The sequence below is a fragment of the Benincasa hispida genome, chromosome 4 (genome assembly GCF_027475165.1).
Source record: "Benincasa hispida cultivar pf3 chromosome 4, pf3_genome.v1.1, whole genome shotgun sequence".
In the NCBI taxonomy this organism is placed as follows: domain Eukaryota; kingdom Viridiplantae; phylum Streptophyta; class Magnoliopsida; order Cucurbitales; family Cucurbitaceae; genus Benincasa; species Benincasa hispida.
The window spans coordinates 131146-153972 of NC_143481.1; the positions used below are offsets into that span (position 1 = coordinate 131146).

General features: G+C 36.1%; 1 protein-coding gene across 1 annotated transcript in view; it reads left to right on the top strand.

Annotated features, from left to right (window-relative positions):
* The first annotated feature begins 3577 nt into the window (after positions 1-3577).
* GYRA (DNA GYRASE A) overlaps positions 3578-22827 on the top strand; it is a 54768-nt gene continuing 35518 nt past the window's right edge. The window contains exons 1-10 of the mRNA XM_039029191.2: positions 3578-4218; positions 5092-5161; positions 5268-5333; positions 8500-8601; positions 9292-9336; positions 9506-9604; positions 9703-9789; positions 11034-11104; positions 11728-11836; positions 11975-12037. Coding sequence (XP_038885119.1) covers positions 3833-4218; positions 5092-5161; positions 5268-5333; positions 8500-8601; positions 9292-9336; positions 9506-9604; positions 9703-9789; positions 11034-11104; positions 11728-11836; positions 11975-12037 — 1098 coding nt within the window. The 5' untranslated portion in view covers positions 3578-3832. The remainder of the gene's footprint in view (positions 4219-5091; positions 5162-5267; positions 5334-8499; positions 8602-9291; positions 9337-9505; positions 9605-9702; positions 9790-11033; positions 11105-11727; positions 11837-11974; positions 12038-22827) is intronic.

Here is a 22827-nt window from a genome sequence, read left to right on the forward strand (position 1 = left end):
CAATACTGTTCTATAGTTCTTTCTAGGACGCGATGCTTCCAAGCGGAAGAATATAGAGCTATTCCTTGGCATCTCTCTTCAATGAAAAGGGGAATGCCCTCATATTGATCTACTCTTGGGTCACTTCATTGGGTTTCATTCCATTGCACACGACATATAAAAAACTAAAGAGGAGGTAGCTGAGTTTGGTCGGAAGCACGAAGTTAGTGTTGGATGAGGTGGCGGTTTGACCATTGAACATGGGAGGCGGCATGAAGTATAAATAGAGAAACTTCAGAAACTCGGTTTTAGCAAGTGACTTGAGCAAATTAAGTGAGATCAGTGCCGTTCGAAAGCTGGGAGAATCTAGTTTTTGAGGTTGGTCTGCTAGAGAAAGATCTCATAGAGAGAAGAACAAAAAGTAAATAATTTGTAAAAGAGGCAGATTCTCGGATATAGCAAGGCCAGAGGTGAATATTGGAAGCTCCATGTCAAATTACAAAGAATTTTTGGTTGAGATTTTAAAGTAAGAAAGCTAAACAAGTTTGTAGAAGGAAGTTTCTTGAAAAGAGTCCTGGATTTTGAGTTATGGATTTTTGAAGTTGAAACAGGAAATTGGTGCGTAAACAAGCACCTGCTTGGGAAGATCAAGCAAGCAGCTCGCCATAGAGAGCGAGAGCGATAGTGATAGCGAGATAAGGAAGAGGTGGATCTCGCTAATGATGGAAATCTCGCTAGTTTTGTGCTAATCTCGCTCAAGAAGAAAATCTTGTTGAAAATTTTGGACCAAATCTCATTGGTGAAGGTACAAATCTCGCTATAAAGTAGTAAATCTCACTCATGAGGATGATCTTGCTCATAATGATCATCTCGCTAGTAATGCTGATTTTGTTGATGAAGGTTGCACTAGTAAACAAATATCTTGAAGCATTTTGAGGGAATTTTAAGGAATCTAACCAGGATTAGGTTCTTTCAGGCCAATAGGAGTTAGGAGAGACCTATAACCCGTTAAGAGCCCCGACGAGTAGTGAGTGACTTAAATGAACTTAATGCTTTCAATATTTATGTATAAAAGACCATGCAATTTATGGTAATGTTGATGATGAGTTTATACTCTCTCAAGCAACAAATGTTAAATGAATCGCATAGCATTTCTCCTTCAACTTGTATATGATTTAATGCATGCCAAGGTATATTTGTGAATTCATTGCAAAGGCTAAGTTCCTATGATGAGGCATGCATGTCTGGAGAAAGGCTGGGATAGAATGATACTTTATGTAAATGGTATGCAATTAAAGCTCGATTTGATGTTAGAGAATAACTCGGCATTGAAGGACACGAAGAAGATATCTGGGTAATAGTACCTAAGGTACTGACGATACTTAGAAAGATTTCACGTGCACGTGGGTAGTTCTAAATGAGAGGTCGAAGTACGGGTTTCCCAGGCCATATACCAGTAAAGAAAGGTTGAAGTATGAGTATATTGGCCGGTTACAGAAGTTGGGAGCTAGAGCGATGTATACTCGTTCTCAACTAAGGATTAATGATGTTTAATGATGTAAAATGATGTTTAAGAATGTTGATTAATGTTTATGTTTAAAAGAAGTTGCTTGAAATATTCCTCAATATATTTACATGTTATAATATTGTAAAGCACATTGTATTGTGGTTTTATTAGTCATTCACTAGGCTACTAGTTCATAGGTTTTCTATGTTTTTCCTTTCCAGGTAACGGTCAGATTCCTCAAGGTTGATCCTGCCGCTGCTTGCCACTGAAAAGCCCGACTCGTTGAGAAGAACTTAGGTTGATGGTTTATGTCTATGTATACATATTTTGAGAGGAATCGAGCTTTTGTTAGTAAAGTGTGGGCTCAACTGTAAATATTTTCCTGTAGATGTTATGTCATGACTGCTTGCATGTGATTATATAAATTTATATAGAGCCTTATGGGGCGTGCTGCTTTTGTACATTAATAATGTTTATTTGGTTAGGGGTTTTAAGGTGGTAGGGGCTGGCCACGAGGTTAGTAATTGCTACCATCACATCTTCTTTCTGATTAAAAGGGTAATCTGAGAGGGGGGTGTAACAACTACATTATTTTTAGTAAGACTTCTAGCATAACAATAATTTGTGTTAATACTTTATTCCAATGTTATTGTTATTTATTAATTAATTCTCGAACATATCTGTCAATTGTTTTATTTTTTAACAATCTAATTTGTAAATCAATCAAAACATTCATATCATGTGTTCATCATTAGTTCCATGACTTTTAAGTCGATAACCAAGATTTTTCCAATCATTAACTCTTTTATCAGTCAATTGAACTATATTAGATTTAGTACCAAATAACTTACGAAAAAAACAATAAACTTTATCGAAATATTTCGAGTAAATTTAGCCAATTTCTATCATATTTTTCGTCATTAGATAATTTTTTAATATAATAAATATTAGAAAAATGTATAGAATTTTCATATTTTGGAAACAAAATGCATGACTTTCTTTAATGGGGTTTTTTTTCTACTAATAAGTCAACAAATTTAGAAGCATTATTTTTCCATCTTTATGTATCATATATGTCATATTTATAATGCACCATATATGTTTCATTATCATTTCTGATATCATCGTTATTTTCTCTTTTTTACTTTTCTCATTGCTCTCCAGCTTTTTTTTTTTCCTCATTTAAGTTTATTTGATTACATACCTCATTTTTAACCATATAATTATCTACTATTTTCATTTTATCTTTTGATTTGTCTATACTTATTATTTTTTATATTATTTCATTAGTTTTATTACTTTTACTACCAATGACAAATTTATCAAGAGCATTGAGATCTAATCAAATTTTTTTTTTTACTCTTATTTCTTCTCGAGCCTTTCATATCCAAATTCATGTTTTCTAATAGATATGTTGATATTCCAAGGATGCAAATATAAACAAATATTAGATGTTAAAGTATTGACAAATCAATAATATTAAATAATTATCTCGAACGGAAAAAATCCTAGAACTTTGAAGCACCTAGATTGAGTCGAGGAAATGATTTATGCTCTATCATTTGATAATCAAACTTGGACTCGTGAGGTCACATACAATATCGATGAAAATATGAGAGATGAGAGAGATTTAGAGAGAGAGATAATTCAAATCTAACCTACCAAAAACAATATATTTATGATGGAATTGGAAGAGTTTTAGGTTTAAAAAAATAAATAAAAAATAAGAAATATGAAAGATCTTAAACTTTCCCAACGTAAAATTATGAGAATTTTGAGTGAATTACATTAATGGTTGAGATGAAAATTTAAAAGGAAGTATGAATAATAAAAATAAAAGGTTAATAAATTTGAAATGTGAGTCAATTAAAATTAAGAGAGTTCATGAGTTAATTCATTATGATTTTTTTTTAGTAGTTTGTATTTTCAATATTATAAGAAATTTTTTATGAAAAATAATAAATATATTATTTTAAATTTTAAATTTAATTCCATTAAAATTATATTTAATATATATGGAGTAATTCTAAAATGGGGTTAGGCAATAACCTCACTCAGCTATAAGCCTCAGCTGTGCGGCGTTGCATTGTTGACTGAGTAAATAAATAAATAAAAATACTTTAAAGCGGGAGAAAATTGGCGCCAGCGATTCCCAAAAGCCCTAGGGTTTTAGCTTTTACCCTCTTCACTCATTGTTAACAGCGCAATCCTCTGCACTCTGTCTTCCCAGTCCCCCCCACAAAACCACCCCAAACACTCCATCAAATAGCTAACAGCATCCATGCGACCCATCGTCTAGGTGTAGCAAACTGCAAAAGTTCTCAGTCTCTTCCGTCCAGCTCTTCCATGGCGTCTTCTTCTGGACTCCGTATATCTTCCCTGCTTCGCCATCAGCTCGCTCCACCTTCGGTGTCCAATCGTTTCGTTAGAATCTGCCATGGGTTGTCAGAACTTCGCTTTCTATCTACCGCGAATTCCACATCCTCCAGGTCCATCCGATTGGTGAAATCCCGGCGCAGAGACGAGCCTGTGAAAGAGGGAGGGACTGACGGGCAGGATGGAAATGGCAGTTTAACTGTGAAGGATAGAGGTGGGAGTGATGGAAGGATTGTTCATGCAGAGCTTCACAAGGAGGCTACTGATGCTTACATGGCTTATGCAATGTCCGTGTTGCTCGGCCGTGCCTTACCAGATGTTCGCGATGGTTTGAAACCTGTCCACCGCCGGATTTTGTTAGTGATTTCCCCTCACAACTTTTTATTTTATTATTTTATATAGATTCTGATGAACATGAGGACGATGTAATTTATGCGAGGTCTCCCTCTCTCTTAAATTTCATCGGTCTGTTTCTGAAGTACCGTATTTTACGCTTCTCTCTTTCACCCAATTTACCGGCAGTTTATGTTTCTCTTGTTCATTACATCAGCATGGTCGAAACTATATTCGCTTGAGACTATGTTTTAATGCTATCATGCCGAACGGATGGTTCTTTAAACTTTCCACATAAACTCGAGATCCTCCGATATGTCCATAGAGTTGTCGAATGGACAGATTGGAGACTTCATAATCAATATATCACTTCTATCACTGGATTAGGTATGTAGCGGGAGTTAGGTTAGTTGGGAATATATGGAGAAGAGGGGATTTTTTTTGGAGAGAGAGGCGAAGGAATTTTTGAAAACATCAAACCAGTATTTATTTTATTTTATTTTTGAAACAGGAAAACCAAAGCATTGATTGATAAATAAATTATAAAGAAAAATGGATTAGAACAGCTTTTAGTTTTTGGGTAGGGACTCACATTCTCTATAGAAGATATGCCCCAAAGAAGCATTGCTTTGATTGACATTCCTCCCTTGAGATAAGATAACCCCTCAAATCTACAATGGATAAAAACTATCACGCGAAATCAAACCATCTACAAACCTACAATGGCTTGTATGCTCTCAAGTAAATATTGGAGCAATAATAATTATAGTTGTATTGACCTGCATATAGTTGTATTCACCTGCAGTGGGAAATAATATCTCCGTAGATCTGCTGCATATAGATGAATTAAGAATAATCAATAACTGTGTTGACCTGCGGTAAAATTTTGGCTACAGGTTTGCCATGCATGAATTGGGACTTTCATCAAGAAAACCATTTAAGAAATGTGCAAGAGTTGTTGGAGAGGTTAAATAATATACATTTACTCTATGAAGAGTTGAATTCATTTCTCCCTTTAGTCATATTTTATTATCTCAATATGTAACAACATTTTTTTTTATTCTCTTAACAGGTTTTAGGTAAGTTTCATCCGCATGGGGATACTGCTGTGTATGATTCCCTTGTTAGAATGGCTCAGGTAACAGGAAATATTTAATCAATTTGATATTGATTAACTTAAAAAGAATTTGTAGTAACCAAGAAAATATACAATAGACAAGTCAGTGAGAAGGTATCTCCCAAACCTAAAGCAACCATGAGTAAATAGCTACCTAATTGACAACAATGGTTTATTCTTATATATATATTTTTATTTATAAAAAACAATTTCATTGATGTAACATCATTGAGGGTTTTGAGGTTGGGAGTAATAGGGTACCCCTTTCTCATCTTCAATTTTTTGATGATACTATCTTTTCTTGCCATTGAACGTGGAGCCCTTTCTCGTTGTAAACTGCATTTTAGCTTTTCTTGAGGCCATATTGGGACTTAAAATCAATAGGAATAAATGTTAAAATTTAGCCTTGAGTTGTGACCCTGGAAGGTGAATAGTTGGGCCGTTCTTGTTGGTTGCAAGGTTGGATGTTTTCCCCCATCCTACTACCTTGGCCTCTCCCTTGGACATAAGTTGGGGATTCTCTCTCTTTGGAACCTTGTGGTGCACCCTCATTCACTTGGTGTTGTGTGAGATCCCTATCAACCTCTTCTCTCTCTTCTGTGCTTCGCATTATGTGTATAAAGGTCTTGAGAGGCTTATGAGAGACCTTTGGAATGGGTTGACAAGGTTAAAGGGGCACATCTTGTGAGTTGTGAGGTGGTGGGGCAGTTGGTAAGCCTTGGGGTTCGGGTTTTAGAATAGGGAATTTAAGGAATTGTAAAAGGGATAAGTCTTATTAGAATAGGGATAAGCCTTGTTAGAAAGAAATCGAAGTGGTTTTTTTAATTATTTTTTTAGTTCTTATTTTTTAAAAAGGGATAAGTCTGTTCCATGGAATGATTGCGTTGATTGTGCTTGGGTTTTTAAGCTTCTTCATGTTACTCTATTTCCAAGTATTTTTGCAGATTTTTCTATTCAAGATTTATGTTTGAACTGAAATGCATTTATTTCTTCTGCTTAGTCTTTTTCTGTCGTGTCCTTTTTATTTAGTTTTTACTTTTGGTTTCTTTCTGTTTTCTATTTTTGGTTTCTTTGTGTTTTCTATTTTTATTAATAAAAAGTTTTGTTTCCTTGTCAAAAATAAAATAAAAAACAAATAAAAAGCTCAGTTAGCGAAGCCATTTTCCTCTTAAGTCTATTACCCTTTGCTATATGATTATAGCAAGCAAGCACGATTCTCATTCTTATGAGTGCATGCTAGGCGGAGTCAAAGACACTTAAATAAATCCTTGGAAACGAATTACAAATGAGCTCCCTTGTTTTTCTCACCTTTGTTCATTGCTTTTGGGTACCTTTGGGAGGATGGGTGAGTGGGGGATAGACCCCTATGCTTTATGTTTCCCTGATTATATCATATTTTCTCCATGATAACCACTTTGTTGTTGATGTCTTGATTAATTCTGAGAGCTCTTCCTCTCTTTCGCACAATTTGGTTGCTTTTTGTTCAATAGGGAAATTTTGGATGTTATGACTCTTATCTTTATTCTTTGATTAGGGAGTTTCAGTTTAGGCTGGAGAGGGGTGATGATTGTTTTTGGAGTCATAACCTGACTACAGTTATTTTGTTGTTTGTTAGACTCTTCTTCCCCCCGCGTTGATTTTGTCTTTTATGCTATTTGGAATGTGAAGGTTCCAAAGAATGTTAAATTCTTTACTTGACAGATTATCCACAAAAGAGTGAACGCTCTTGAATGGCTTTGGAGAATTTTACCTTTTTTGGTTGGACTTTTTTGCTGTATTCTTTGTCGGAGGATGGAGGAAGACTTGAATCATATCCTTTGGAATTGTTTTTTCTTTTGACGTATTTTTTTTCTAACAAGAAATAGAACTTTTCATTTTTTTTGGTAAAAGAAACTATTATTAATATGAATAAGGGGAAGGCCCCGAAGAATAAAAAATAAAACTTTTTATTGATGTAATAAAAATCAACTAACGTTGAAAAGATATGTTTCTTTTGATGTGTTTGGATTTCTGTTAGTCAGATGTAAACAATGCAAAAAGATGATTGAGGAGTTCCTCCTTTATCTGCTATATTGGGAAGGGGGGGAGGTTCTTGTGGCATGTCGGGGTCTATTCTCTTTTGTGGGGTCTTTATGGGGAGCGGAACAATAGGATTTTTAGATTAGTTGAGAGGAAAAATAGGATTTTAGATTAGTTGAGAGGAACCCTAATGATGTCTTTACCCTCATTAGGAATATTTCTCTTTGGGTAGTCAATGATGAATGCTTCTTATAATTACTTGTTAGGTCTCATTCCTTTTGATTGGAGCCCCTTTCTCTACTTGGGCTCCCTTGTTTGGGCTTATTTTTTCTAGTATGCCCTTGTATCCATTTATTGAGAAAATAAAAGTTGATTCTCTCATATAAAAAAGCCAAAATGAAACAATGGAAGAAAAACGAGAAGGAAGGAAAGTAAAATAATTTCCTAAAATCGGTTAACAGATGGTATTCAAGAAGAACGCTGATCCTAACAAGTCCAAGAAGCAACCTCCTCCTTTGTGCAATAAGAAAACGAGAAAAAGTATATGGAAGGAGAGGCCAGCAGTTAAGAAGAAATTGGATTAGTGAAATGGAAGCATCTGACTAGTTCCGGGTTCGAGTCCAAGTGGAAGAATTTTTTTTGGAAAGGAGGTCTATCTTTGATCACTTGCTCTTGCTCCATTGCTAGCGCTCTGAGTTTAATAAGAAAAATCCTTAATGACCGATGGATTTGACTTGAAAAGTTCAGATAACGAGTGACATGTGCTTCCCCTAGGTTGAGGTAAAGCAACCTTAATAAGGCATTTATCTAGTTTAACGATTTGAGATTAGAGTAAGACGAATGTAGGCTTGGAGACACCTTAACAAAATAAGATGCCAAACCAAAGTTGGGGTCATTTAACCAAGTCCATGATGGTTGTCAAACTTAAATCTTTTGTTTAGTTCTTGCCATGTTTTTCCCCTCTCAATACTAGTCATTCTAGTTCTTTGGGGTTTCACTACTGGATGGTTGCTGGTCACTTTTCATTTTCATTATTTTTTAAAGGAACACAAACAATTTGATAGGTGAAATACAATTACAAAAGGGAGACTTATACTTCATTATTATATTTCTGTCACTTTTGTTCGTATTTTTAGTTCTAATTCTCATTATCTCATGCTTTGTACAGGATTTCTCTTTAAGGTGCCCACTCATCCAAGGCCATGGAAATTTTGGTTCCATTGATGCAGATCCTCCTGCTGCCATGCGTTATACGGAGTGCAGATTGGAAGTGCGTTTAAATATGTTTGCTTTAGAGAATTCAGTTCTTTGAAGATATGAAAAACCATTTTGTCATGCTTCAGTTGACCTACTTTTCCTAAACAAATAAAACTCAACCCCTTGTTTGTCACTAGGAAAGTATAAAGAAAATCATCATAGGAAGTAAAGTATTAGCTGATGATTAAATGCTGCATTTTTTCTCGAGTCTTTTCCCACATTTTGCTCAAATATCTGTAATTTTGGAAAACTGTCAATCCTGTTGTCATAATTGCTGTCTAGGATCTAAAATGTCTGATCAGGTATAAAGCATATGTGTTTGCTTGTTGGCATGTTGGACTAAAATTATATGATTTATAATGAAGTCCCATGTTTGCTTTTGGGCTCACACTTGTTAATAACTCGCAAGGTAGGAGTGTAGGAGTTTGAGATGTGTGGAAATTTGCTCCCAGGTCTTCGTTCAAACAATTTGGTGTGAAGTTCTATCATTTAGAATCTTGCCTTTTTTTTTTTTTTGTTTTTTTTGTTTTTATATGAGTCATTTGGAATCTTGCTGTCTCTCTAACTGTGGAAGAACCTCTGGGAATTACAGTGAGGGTAGGACCATGTTAATGGATTACTAGTTTAAGTAGAAACTTTGATTCGTTACATGTTTCTTTACAAAGTTGGATGCTCATCACGTGTTAGATATCTGATCCTGTAGGCACTTGCAGAAGCAATGTTGTTGTCTGACTTGGAGCTGAATACGGTTTGTTCTACATCTTACATTTGTTTCAAAGTTATTCATTTTTTTTTCCTGTTAATATCTTTTTTAATGTGTGTGTTTATGTGTGTGGTTATTTTTTTTTTATAAATTATAAATATTTATTTATCTATATTTGTTTTTAATTTTTATTTTTTTTAAAAAACTTCTATAGGTTGATTTTGTTCCAAATTTTGATAATTCTCAAAAGGAACCTTCACTTCTACCAGCTCGGTTGCCAACTTTGTTGCTGAATGGTTCCTCAGGGATTGCGGTGATCCATCTGAGTTGTCTTTCTTTTCCCCCCTTGTAGATAGTTTTTTTTTTTTTTTTTTTTTTTTGTCGTTCTTAGTTAGAGGTAAATGCTTTCAGGTTGGAATGGCAACCAATATTCCACCGCATAATCTTGGCGAGTTAGTAGATGCACTCTGTGTTCTTATTCATAATCCGGAGGCTACAGTGAGTACTTTCTCTCTTCCTAGATTTTTCTTTTTGGAAAATGACATCTTCTTTCTGTCTTCCTGAATGTTTGGTTTGACTAGCGTGTGATGAACCACAATTTAATGATGCCAGAAGCCAAATATAAGAAACTTTTTGTATCTTTAGTAAACTCTGGATGAGAAATATTTTTCTTTAGGTTAAATTACAAGTTTAATCCTTAACCGTTTATATTTGTGTCTAATAGGTTTCTAAACTTTAAAAAAGTATCTATTAGGTTCATACACTTACAATTTATTTTTATTATTTTATTAATTTTTGTCTAATAGGTCTCCTCTGAATTTTAAAGATGTCAAAGAAGTCCTTGAATTTTCAATTTTGTATTTAGTAGGTCTTTTAAATGGTCAACATTTCTTAAGATTAACAATTCTATTAGACAATATTTTGTGTCTAATTATAAGCTCGTAAATTTTAAAGAAATGCCGGATATGTCAATGACCTATAATAAAATTGAAAGTTCAAAGACTTATTAGGTACGAAATCGTAAGTTCAAGGACTTATTAGTCATAAAATTGAAAGGATATCTATTGGTCACTTTTTAAATTTAAAAAATCTATTTGACACAAACTCGAGAGTTTAGGAATTGAACTTGTAGTTTAACTTAATTTATAGTAGAGAAAAGATTATGGCTGGTTTTCAACAAAAATTATTTCTGGAGTCTTTGGTGTGAATGAAATGGTAGAATTTTCAGGGACTCGTCCTCAAATCGTGATGGCCTGTATTAATTGTATTTTATGCTCTGTACTGGTGCAAAAATATACATTTTTTGATCATTACAGTCTTACTACGTTAATTTCTAATTGGAAAGCTTTACTGTAATACACCTTTTAGTGTTTTTGGGACTTTTTCCTCCCCATTTCATTCATCAATGAAATTGTTTAATTTTCTAGAAGAATTATAATAGAGTCGAGTGCAGATAATATTTATTTTTCTGGATTTAAATCACATTTCCATGAACTGCATTTCGAGTTGTATATTTTAAACGTATCTTGAATTTTATTTGTTATTATTATTTTATGAGCATCATATCTTTGGAGGTTAACATTTCAATGATTTTATTAATGGACGGAAATATGTTTACATTTTTTATTCATAGTAAAAGTCAACCTAGGCATTGAAATCTTCTAATATGGGAGTCAATCTATCATTGTGCATTCCTCATTTCTTCTTTGCCAGTTCATTAATTTTATTTTGCTTTGTTAAAGTTGCAAGAATTGTTGGAATACATGCCTGGACCTGACTTTCCGACTGGTGGATTAATTATGGGAAATAATGGGTAAGATTTAGTTTTTTTATTCCCTTTTTTGAACAATTTTTTATTCCATTTCATTTGTCGCACTTGTCCCCTTCCGGTCCCACTAGGAAGAAGCCTCATTTAGGATATCTTTGACAACCCGTTTAGTGTACATGCATTCTAAAGTTCTTTTTTCGCCTTCCATTTTCTTATGGAGCAAAATATCATAATCAATTCTAGTGCTTGTCAATTAATTAATTATTAATTATTTTAAAAATTTTAAATCTCTAATTGTCTCTCCAATCGTTTGCCATCTCTCCATGCATTCTAAAGTTGCATTTTTTGATTATATTGGGAAGTTAGAAAGAAAATGGAAAAAGACATGAGGATGGAGTGGCCTTTCAACTGGAAAAGTAATTTCAAATCATGCTTTATTTTCTAAGAATTTATCTTTTAGTTTTGAAAAGGTAAAAGGTTTCTTAAAATGTTGTTACTTCTAGAATAAATATCTTGTTGTTCTGGGAAAGCAATCTTTGTCCATTTCAGTTAGCTATTTGTAAAACATAAACTGCCTGGAATGTGAAATTAGTCTTAGAAATATCCCTTTTATATTTATTGTTCTTTGGCTTCTTTAGGTCATCCTAATAGTTGTTCATCTTGTCAAGTATTTTAGAGGCATATCGAACTGGACGTGGACGTGTTACAGTTAGGGGGAAAATTGACGTTGAACTGCTTGATTTAAAAACTAAACGAACTGCCATTATTATAAAGGAGGTGACTATCGTGGCTTTTCTTTATAGTTTGCTGTTTTAACATGTATTCCTCTTCAACGGTAGAACTTTTAGTAAATAAGAAAGTGACTTTTTTTATTATTTATTCATTTTTATTTTTATTTTTATAAATGGAATACAGATACCTTACCAAACAAATAAATCTGCTTTGGTGGAGAAGATAGCGGAACTTGTGGAGAACAAGGTGATTGTGAGGAAAGTTATATTACCACATGTCTATCTATATATTATTTATTATTATTTTCTTTTTATAAGAAACATAACTTTCATTATGGTTGACTGAAAATTAATTGATACAAACTTTTTCCATTTTCTTGTTATATATTTGTTTGTGTTTATACCATTCTGTGTTTTCGTACCTCGTTGATCAATGAACTTAGGAATTATTTGGCAATGATTTTAAAAGTAGTGTTTATTATTATTATTATTATTTTAACAAATATATCATGACGGCCGATTTGTGCTTTATGATTATTTATTTATTTTTGTCATGGCCTCTGGGAGCGAGCTGGTTCTCCCCCACGTGAGCAAACGACTCAATTCACACTTGCCTTTCACAAATGCCTTATTTTCCCTATAAATCAACCTTCTAACATTCATGCACGCATGATCCCTCTACCTATAATTCCTTTACTTTTCTCACTCAAGGCATCTACCTCCACTCAATCTGATCATGATGGAGATTTCAACATTACATTTGAGGTTGGTATGAGCAGTGAGGAGATTGACGAGCAATTGGCAGATACTCAGTTAGATGATCTTACCGTTGAAGACCTTCTCATAGAAGTTTTTGATAATCTCTTCTCGGTTGATGTTTCTTTCACTAAAAAAAAAAAAATCTCTTCTCAGTTGATGTTTCAGATAAGGTTTTACTTTCATAAGCACTAGTTGAATAGTCTCCCTTAATTCCCACCTCAATCCCTTCCAAATTTCATTCTTTAATTGAGGTGTGTGGTTTACAATCAAACCTTAGTCATCACAAATTAAGATTTAATTGAGGATTTGGGTGGATGCTGTAGTCTGGATGTTGTTTCTCCTTTCTTCACTCTTAGTGGGTTTTTGTTAGCTCGTTTAAGGCCAATAGTTTCTAGTTTGGTTGGGCTTTTCAGAAGTTTTCCTCAGTTGTTTTGTCCACTGGTGGTGTTTGTTTACTTTAAGGATTTTCGCCTTGGAAGAATTCTTTAAGTCTTTCAAGATTAGTGGCTATTTGGTTTGTAGGCCTGAGATTGATTAAAGTTTTGTCTTCTCTTTTTTGTTATATTTGTTTGTATTGGTTGTAATTGCAATATTTTCCTTCTTTTTGTTTCTTTTGTATTTTGAGCGCCATCCATTTTTCATTTATTCAACGAAAAGTTTTATTTCCTTTTTTTAAAAAAACTCCTTTCCTTTGCTAAATTTACCCCTTCTCACACGTGTCTTATTTACTTGGGGCCTAACAAAGTTCTAGTGTTCTTTTTATGATTATATTTGGAGAGAACACTATTCGAGAAGACTAAATTCTTTCTTCAAAAGCTTAGCCACTGAAACATCAAAGCACAAGAACAAGGCTCAACGTTACCTGATTTGGTCATCTCCTCACAATTGTGTTCTTTGCAAGCATATTGCAGAATCTCAAGGCCATATCTTTCTCTCTTGTAATCATGCTACCAAATTGCGGGGGATTATTCTTTCAACAGTCAATTCAAGTAGAGTTTTTCATATGATCCAAAGACTCTTCTGCCGCTTTGTCTCATTTCATTATCTTAACGAAGAGATTGTTTCATTTTTTTTTTAAAAAAGACCCTTCTGTCGCTCTTTCTATTGTGTAATCTTAAAAAGAAAAGGGGAAAAAGCTTCTTTGGATGCAATTGAGCCTTCTTTTTCCTCAAGATTGGAGCTTCTTTTTGTTTATATGGAACGAAAGGAATCAAAGGATTTTCACGGACAAAGAACAATCATTTGATAGAAAGGAAACGTGTAGCTGTGAGGCAAATAGTTGAGTCGGTCTGGGCTAAGGATGGGAATTGTAATACTTCGCTTTTCCATAGTGTGGCGAGTGGTCGAAAGAGCAAGAATAGAATTGAGCCCTTGATCGGTGACTCAGGGGAGGTTTTAAAGGAGGGGAAAAAGATTGAGGAGGAAGTTATTAGTTTCTTCTATCAGTTGTATGGTCCATAGGTTTCAACTGAATCCTTTGTTCACGAGATTGAGTGGAACCCAATATCTGAGGAGGATAAGGATAGAATGTTTGAGCGTTTTACTGTTGAAGAGATTAAAACGATTGTTTTTGGGAGTGGTAGTTCGAAATTTCTAGGGTCGGATGGGTTTATAATGGCCTTCTATCAAGAGAATTGGTCTCTTATAAAGGAGGATCTTGTTAGGGGTCGTTTGGGGAGTTGGAATGTAATAGGATTATTGGGAATCTGATTACGATGGGTTTTGTTGTCTGGAATTAGGATTACTGGGAATCTGTTTACAGTGTTTGAAGTGCAAGGTTGAGCTTGCTGTATTTCAAATTATAATGTTTGGATTTTAGGGTTGGATTTGGGTTGGGTTTGTCTGTTTTTTTTTTCTTTTTTTATAATAATTATTAATTTGACTATTTTTTTTTATATATGTTTCCTACATCATATTATCTAAATTTGTGATACTATATAGATCCTAATTTCATGAACCTATAAAACATAAAAACTTCAAATTGAAACTCATAATGATGCTTTTTTATTATTATTTTTAAATATAGTGATGTTTGTAAATTAAGCCATACTATTCCAATTATTTTTATATTGATATTTAAAATCATTATTATTTTTAAATGGATAATAATATCAAATTATTCTAAAATTCATCCCATTAAATTAAAAATAGTTTTGTTTAATCTAGTTTTTTTCCAAAATAAAAAAAATTGAGTCAATCAAATGACAAATTTGGAATTATTTTAACATTGTTATTTAGGGGAAAATGAAAACCATTTTTTAATCTCATGTCTTTTCTTTCTTTCCCCTCTCTCTGTCCTCCTTCTTCCTTCTCGCTCATTCTCTTCTTATTCTCTCTACACCCACTCTAGATTTCCAAAAAAAAAACCTAAAAATAAATCGAGAAATCTTCTTGGAAAAAGAAAATTTTGTGAAAGACATCTCAATATTTCAAGTAATTTAGAAGAAAACAGTCCTCATACACCAATGAAAGTAGTGACTGGAAGAGAAAAACAAGAAATTGAATTGAAGAAGGGAGTAGAGAAAGAATATGAGAGAAGAGAATGAGAGAGAGAGGAAGATGGGAATTTGATGGGGGAAGAAAAAGGGAAAGAAAAAGAGAGAAGGAAAAAGATGGGAGTGGGAAAGTGATGGGATGTGAAGGACGTGTGGGAGTGGAGTGGTGTAGGGATGGGAATCAACTAGGGTTTGGGAGGGGAATGGAGGGTAAAATTGGAAGGAATTGGGCAAAACCTAGGGATTGGATTACAACCTCCCAAGCATGAGCTTGTAATGCAAGCCATTACATTCCAATCCTATTATAGGTGCCCAAATGGGCACTTAAAGTCTTCCAGGAGTTTTATGAAAGGGGAATCTTAAATAACTCTTTTTCTGAAACCTATGTCTCTTTGATCCCTAAGGAGTCCGTGATTAGGTTTAAGGACTTTAGACCGATAAGTCTTACCACGAGTGTGTCCAAAATTCTAGCTAAGGTTTTGGCGAATTGGCTAAAGAGGGAGCTTTTGTTGACCATTTCAGACGTGCAATGGGCTTTTGTGGCAGGGAGGCAAATTTTAGATCGAGCCCTTATAGCTAATGAGGTGATCAAGGACTATAGAGCTAGAAAGAAGGGAGGGGTGTTGTTTAAGATTGATTTTTAAAAACCTTATGTCCACGTGGACGGGAACTTCGTGGATAAGGTTCTAGATAGGAAAGGTTTTGGTTATACGTGGCGAATGTGGATGTAGGGTTGCTTGAGAAATGTGAGCTATTTCTTTTTCATTAGTGGGAGCCCTAAAGGTAAAGTTAGGGCATTGAGAGGTTTGAGGCATGAAGATCCTCTTTCCCCTTTTCTTTTTCTCTTTGTTGTGGATGTACTAAGCAGGTTGGTGAGTAAGTGTGTCGAAGGTAATGTTATTGAGCCCTTTCAAGTGGGTAAGTATAGGGTGGCCTTTTCTCATCTTCAATTTGTGGATGACACTCTCTTCTTTTGCTTAGGTAGTGCTAATTCGTTCTTGATGTTGAATCATGTTCTTGCCTTCTTCGAGGAGATGTTGGGTCTGGAGATTAATAGGGGCAAGTGTTGTGTCTTGGGTATCAATAGTGAGGAGGATAAGATTAAAAGATGGGCTGAGTGGATTGGTTATGAGGTTGGTAACCTTCCGTCTTCCAACTTGGGCCTTCCTCTTGGGAATAATCTGAGGTGTGTTTTGTTGTGGGATCCTGTGGTAGATAAAGTCCATCGTAGGCTGGTTTCTTGAAAAAAGAGTTTCTTTTCTAAAGTGGGGCTATCTTACTTTGATTAAGTCTGTTTTGAGTGGCATTTCGATTTATTTCTTCTCTCTTTAGAGCTCCGTGTGAGGTTTATAAACGTTTGGAGAGATTGATGCGTGACTTCCTTTGGGAAGGGATTGATGAAGGAAAAGGAAAAGGCTCACACCTAATTAGACAGGAGGTTATGTTATGTAACAAAGCTTGTTTAGGCAAATAGCTATGGCACTTTTCTGTTGAGCCCATTTTTTTTGACGTAGGATTATTGTTCGTAAACATGGTCCCCATCTTTTCGAGTGGTTGGCTAAAGGGATTAAAGGCACCTACCAGAATCTTTGGAAAGATATCTCGAAAGAGCTCTCTGCCTTTGTTCTTTAGGTTCGGTGTGTGGTCGGAGATCGGAGAAAACATATTTTTGGGAAGATCACTGGGTGGGGGTAAAAGTCCTTTTGTGACGGATTTTCTTGTGTGGACAGGGAGCTCTTGTACGTATTCCTTTGGGTTTCGTCGTGCTTTTTCCAATAGGGAAACGAAGGATGTGGTGGCTTTCCTCTTTCTTCTTGAGAGACCCTTTTCGTCTTGAGAGGAGAGATGTGAAAGTTTGGAGCTCTGATCCTTTAGACGGGTTTTCGTTACATCTTTCTTCCAATGTTTGGTTAACCTTTCTCCTATGAGTGAGTTTGTTTTTCCGTTGCTTTGGAGGATTAAGGTTAATTATTTAAAATTAATTATTAGAATTAACTTTATTTTCGTTACATCATTCAAGCCACTCTCTCTAGCCTTCCAACTTATTATTTGTCTTTGTTTCAGGCCTCCTCATTTGTTATTGGTTGTCTTGATAAGTTGGTTAGATATTTCTTTTGGGAAGGTTCTCGTGGTGACGGTGGCTTACATAATGTGAATTGGGTGGTTTCTTAGCACCCTCGATTATTGGATGGTCTTGGCATTGGAAATTTTAAACATCGAAACTCAGCTCTTCTTGCCAAATGGACTTGGTGATTTTTATTTGAGCATGATGCTTTATGGAGGAAGCTCATTGTTGCTAAGTATTATTCCATTGATTGTGTTTGGCCCTCTCCTATTTCTGGTGGTTCTTCTAGAGTTCTTTGGAGGTACATTTGTATTGTTGCTGATCTGATTGCCAATCGGATGAGATGCCGTATTGGTGATGGTTCTTCTACGTCTTTCTAGCATGACTCTTGGCTAAGTTGTGGTGTCTTTGCTAACACTTATCCAAGGCTCGTTTGTCTTGTGCAACAAACTGAGGTTACTGTTGTTAATGCTTGGATCTCTTTTACGTCTGTTTGGAATTTGAATTTACGTCATAATCTTACCGAGTTGGAGATTATTGAATGGGCTTCATTATCCCTTCACCTGGCATCTGTCCGTTTACGTTCCTCCCCTGGTGCTTGGTTGTGGCCTCTTGATCCTTCTATGGGCTTTATTGTTAAATCTCTTATGCTTGATTTGTTGGGGTGATATGGATTTGGTTTTGATTGGCATTTATTCGGTGATTTGGGAGGATAGATATCCCAAGAAGATTAAAATCTTTCTTTGGGAGCTTATGGGGGTGCTATCAATACTGCTAATTGTTTGTAGCGCCGCATGCCTTATATGTATCTTTCTCCCTCTTGGTTTCATGTGTGTCATAAGCATGTGAATCGTCGGTTCATCTTTTTTTTTTCCATTGCTCTGTTGCTACTAGCTTTTGGGATCTTCTCTTGCTTGATTTTGGTTGGTCCTTCACTTGTCCTAATAATATTTCCAATGCCTTGGCCTTTGTTTTAGTGGGTAATCCTTTTGGTGGTACTAAGTAGGTGATTTGGTTGGCCTTCATTCGTGCGTTCCTTTGGTGCTTATGGGGTGAAAGGAACGGAAGACTTTTTAATGATACATGTTCTTTCAGTGCTCGATTTTTAGAACTTGTTTTGTCTACTGCTTTTTCTTGGTGTAAATTAAAGCACCCTTTTGCTCACTTCAGTTTATCTTTTTTAGTCACTTAATTGGCAATCTTTATTGTAATTTCTTTGCTCGGGGTTCTCCCCTTATACATATCAATTAATTGTTTTTTTTTTACCAAAAAAAGGTTTCTAGAAAGTAAGTTCTTTACGGCCATATTAATACGCTGGACAGACATCGATGGTTGAGCCTTCCTGTTGTATTCTTTGTCGGAAGGTGGAGGAAGACTTGGACCATATTATTTGGCATTGACATGATGTGTGCTCATCATAGAGATGTTAGAGATATGATTGAGTAGTTTCTCTTCAACTTTCCATTTGGGGAGAGAGATCGTTTTCTTTAGCATGCTAGTGTTTGTGCTATTATTTGGGTGCTTTGGGGTGAGAGGAATAGCAAGGTGTTTAGGGAGGTTGAAAGGGATGCTAGAGAAATAGGGTCTCTTGTTCGTGTTCATGCTTCTCACCGGGCTACGATTTCGAAGGCTTTTTTATAATTTTCCACTTGACTTGATTTTGTATAGTTGGAGTCCCTTCTTGTAGAGGGTGTCTCCCTTTTATGTGGGCTTGTTTTTTATACGTCCGTGTATTCTTTCATTTCTTCTCCATGAAAGTTATAAAAAAATCATTTGATAGGAAAACTACATTTTATCCTTTTTTTTTATAAGCAAATTTCATTTTATCTTTGGATAGGGTCCTTTTGTATATCTTGGATATTTCATTCATTCAATGAAATCGTTTCCTATAAAAGAAAACAAATTTATTTATAATCATTTTTCCCCTTATCTCTAAAAGCTTGGGCATTCCTTATGAGTTGGGTGGGTATTATTTAGTGTTTATCTATACCTCTTAGCCCTTTTTGTTGTGGGCCTTGTGGCCTTTGTTTTTGTCGCTTTATATATATATATCTATCTATCTATATATATATATATTATTTATTAATTTTTGAAAAATAAGAAGCAAACTTATTTCATACTGTTGAAAATAAGGTTATTAACCTAGAGGCGTTTATGTAATTGTGTAAACCCCTAGGGTTTCCTACTATCTATTTATACAGTGTCCCTGTGTATTCAGTGTATCAGTTTTAAAAGATAATAAGAAAAGTCTCTAAATCGTGGTTTTTCTCCCTGTACTAGGGTTTCCACGTAATTGTGTGTTATTCTCTTCTCTACGCTTTTACTTTTAACATGGTATCAGAGCTAGGCGACGAAACCCTAGCCGCTATGGAAGAGAATCAAGCACAGTCATCTTTTGTAGATGGAACTTCGAGTTTTGACATGAAGACGACGATTCAAGCGGCTGTAAAAGAATGTTTTCAAGCAGCCTTACCGGATTTGCTTTCGGCCGTTCAACAACAGTCGATGGAGAGCCGTCGTTCGTGGGAGCTGCCGTGTCAGACAGGAGTTTCGATCGAGGACGAACAGACCGCAAACAGATCGATCCAACTGTTCTAGGTGATAGGGTGTTGCCGTTCGTGCCATCGGATTCCGCCGTGTTTCCTCAGACGTCTTCGCTGGTTGGGGTCGCGCCGATCGGCCAGCTTGCCTAAGATCCGGTCGAATTCTAGCGGGCTATGCCGAACACGAACGCAACGGTGATCGACAACGTGTTTGACACCTTTGCTGCTGGAGTCGATCGATCGTCCACGTCAAATGGGTCTGACCGACCTTCTGCGTCAAATGTGCTCGACCAACAGAAAGGGTTTCAACCATCGATCTACTACCCAACGGCGAGCCAGGCTGTCGGCAATCACCTCGAGTTGTCCAGTCGGCTGGGTACTTCACAGTTGCCGGCAACCTCCGTCCAGCTGGCGACTACCTTCCAGCCGGTGATGTCATTTCAACGGAAAGTAGCAAACCCGGTTCCAGCCACTTGTGGTTTGACCCATTACCCAGACGATGTGAGATAATGGTTGGCCTATCTGCAACAACAGATTTTAGATTTGGATATAATGTTTGGCACAAATCCCAATCCTGTTCAACCAGTTTATTCAGAGAACTCAGTAAACTCGTTCCCTGTTCTGCCGAATGTTTCTTTTTTATCTAGTTCAATGGGTAATTCTGTAGGACTTCTTGTGGGGGAAAAGTTAAATGGCCAGAATTATTTCTCCTGGTCCCAATCAATCCGAATGGCCTTGGAAGGGCGTCACAAATTTGGGTACCTGACAGGGGAAATTCCTAAACCAGCACTTGGCGATCCACAGGAACGAATCTGGAAAGGAGAAGACTCACTGTTTATGCTATGTTTTGGTGAATAGTATGGAGCCTCAAATAGGGAGACCGTTATTATATACTGCAACCGCCAAGGATATCTGAGAGGCAGCGCAAGATTTGTACTAAAAAAAACAGAATGCCTCTCGTCTATATACAGGTCCATGAATGCAAACAAGTATCCATAGATGTTACATCTTATTTTAACAAACTGTCAATGCTATGGCAAGAAATGGATTTGTGTCGAGAAATTGTCTGGAACTGTACACAAGATGGGGCCCAATACTTGAAAATTGAAGAGGCAAATCGTGTTTACGTGTTCTTGGTTGGATTAAACCCTAAATTCGATGGTGTTCATAGTGGAATATTGGGCCAATGCCCGACTCCTTCATTTAGAGAAGTCTGCTCTGAAATATGACTTGAAGAGGATCGGTCGTGTGCTATGAATAATTCCATTCCTACCATTGATGTAGCTGCCTTCGTTGCAAAGTCGTCCAGTGCTGATGACGATAAAAAACCCCACCTGTGTGTGAACATTGTAAAAAGCTTTGGCACACAAAGGACCAGTGTTGGAAATTGCACGGGAAGCCTCCAAACAGCAGATGACGACAGTCTCATGACAAATATAATACTAGTCATGCCCTGGTAAGTGACTCAGTAGATAAACAGACTCAGAAGCAATCTTTCGTTGACAGTAAGCACAACTTGAGTACGGTTGGGATGAGTGCAATTGCACAGTCAGGTAATTTCTCTTCATTTGGCTTGATTAATATAAATGGTAAAAAGCCATGGATTGTAGACTCAGGAGCCACAGATCATTTTACAAGTTCTTTAGAATTGTTTATGTCATATAACCCAAGTGCTGGTAATGAGCGTATTCACATTGCAGACGGGTCTTTTGCCCCTGCTGCAGGGAAAGGCAATATCTCTCCGTTTGACGGTTTAATTCTACGTGATACCTTATATGTGCCTAAAATATCGTATAATCTGTTGTCTGTCAGTAAAATAACAAGAGATTTGAAGTGTAAGGCAATTTTCTCACCTGATTCCGTTTTGTTTCAGGATTTGAAATCGGGGATGACGATTGGCACTGCCCGGCACGATGGGGGACTATACTTCCTTTCTGAAGAAGCTTCCTCTAGAGATTATCATCAAACTGGGTTTATGTCCTTAAATTTCTCTGTTTCTGAAAATAACTTTATGTTGTGGCATTTCCGTTTAGGACATCCTAATTTTCAATATATGAAGTATTTATTTCCGCATTTATTTCGCAATGTTAATACTTCTTCTTTAAATTGTGATGTGTGTATTCGTGCCAAACATCATCGTGTTTCTTTCCCGTCTCAGCCTTACAAACCCTCAAGTCCTTTTTTCCTTGTTCACAGTGATGTATGGGGTCCCTCATCAGTTACTACTTCTACTGGAAAACGGTGGTTTGTCACTTTTATAGATGATCATGGCCGCTTTACCCTGGATTTTCCTTACTGACAAATCTGAAGTGTCATCTATTTTTCAACAATTTTATACAACTGTCGAAACTTAGTTTAAAACAAAGATTGGGATTTTACGAAGTGATAATGGGCGAGAGTTTTTCAATGCATCCTTCAGGGATTTTCTTGTTTCTAAGGGTATTGTCCACTAGAGCTCGTGTGCTTACACTTCGCAAAAAAATGGAATAACTGAGCGTAAAAATTGTCATCTAGTTGAAGTAGCCCGGTCTCTTATGTTATCTGCCACTCTTTCGTCATATCTATGGGGAGATGCAGTTCACTGTTGCCCATTTCATTAATCGGATGCTTTCTTGTATTCTTAATCTTCATACTCCTTTAGAATTGTTTAAAGAGTCCTTTTCAACTACTCAATTGATCTATGATGTTCCTCTTCGGGTTTTTGGTTGTGTTGCTTTTGTTCACTCCCATGGTCCAAATTGCACAAAATTTACTCATCGTGCTCAGAAGTGTCTTTGTTGGATATCCACTCCATCAATGTGGATATAAATGCTATCACCCGTCATCTCGTAAGTATTATGTCTCCATGGATGTCACCTTCCTCGAGAATTAGTCATTTTTCCCTGTTAGTCATCTTCAAGGGGAGAACATGAATGAAGAGACTAACTTGTCATCTTATGCTATTCCCTTAGAGTCAGCTTCCATTCAAACCATGTCTAAACCTAGTTCTGAACATGATAGTCTGGTCCTTCCTACCAACCAAGTTCTTTGGAAAACTTACTATAGGAAGAATCTCAGGAAGGAAGTAGTGTAACCTGTCGAACCAGAACTGCCGGCTCCAGTGCAGGAGTCAGACCCACCATCAGGTCTAGGTACGCTCCTGTTGTTGAGGAATGGCGGGATTGATTGACCCAAT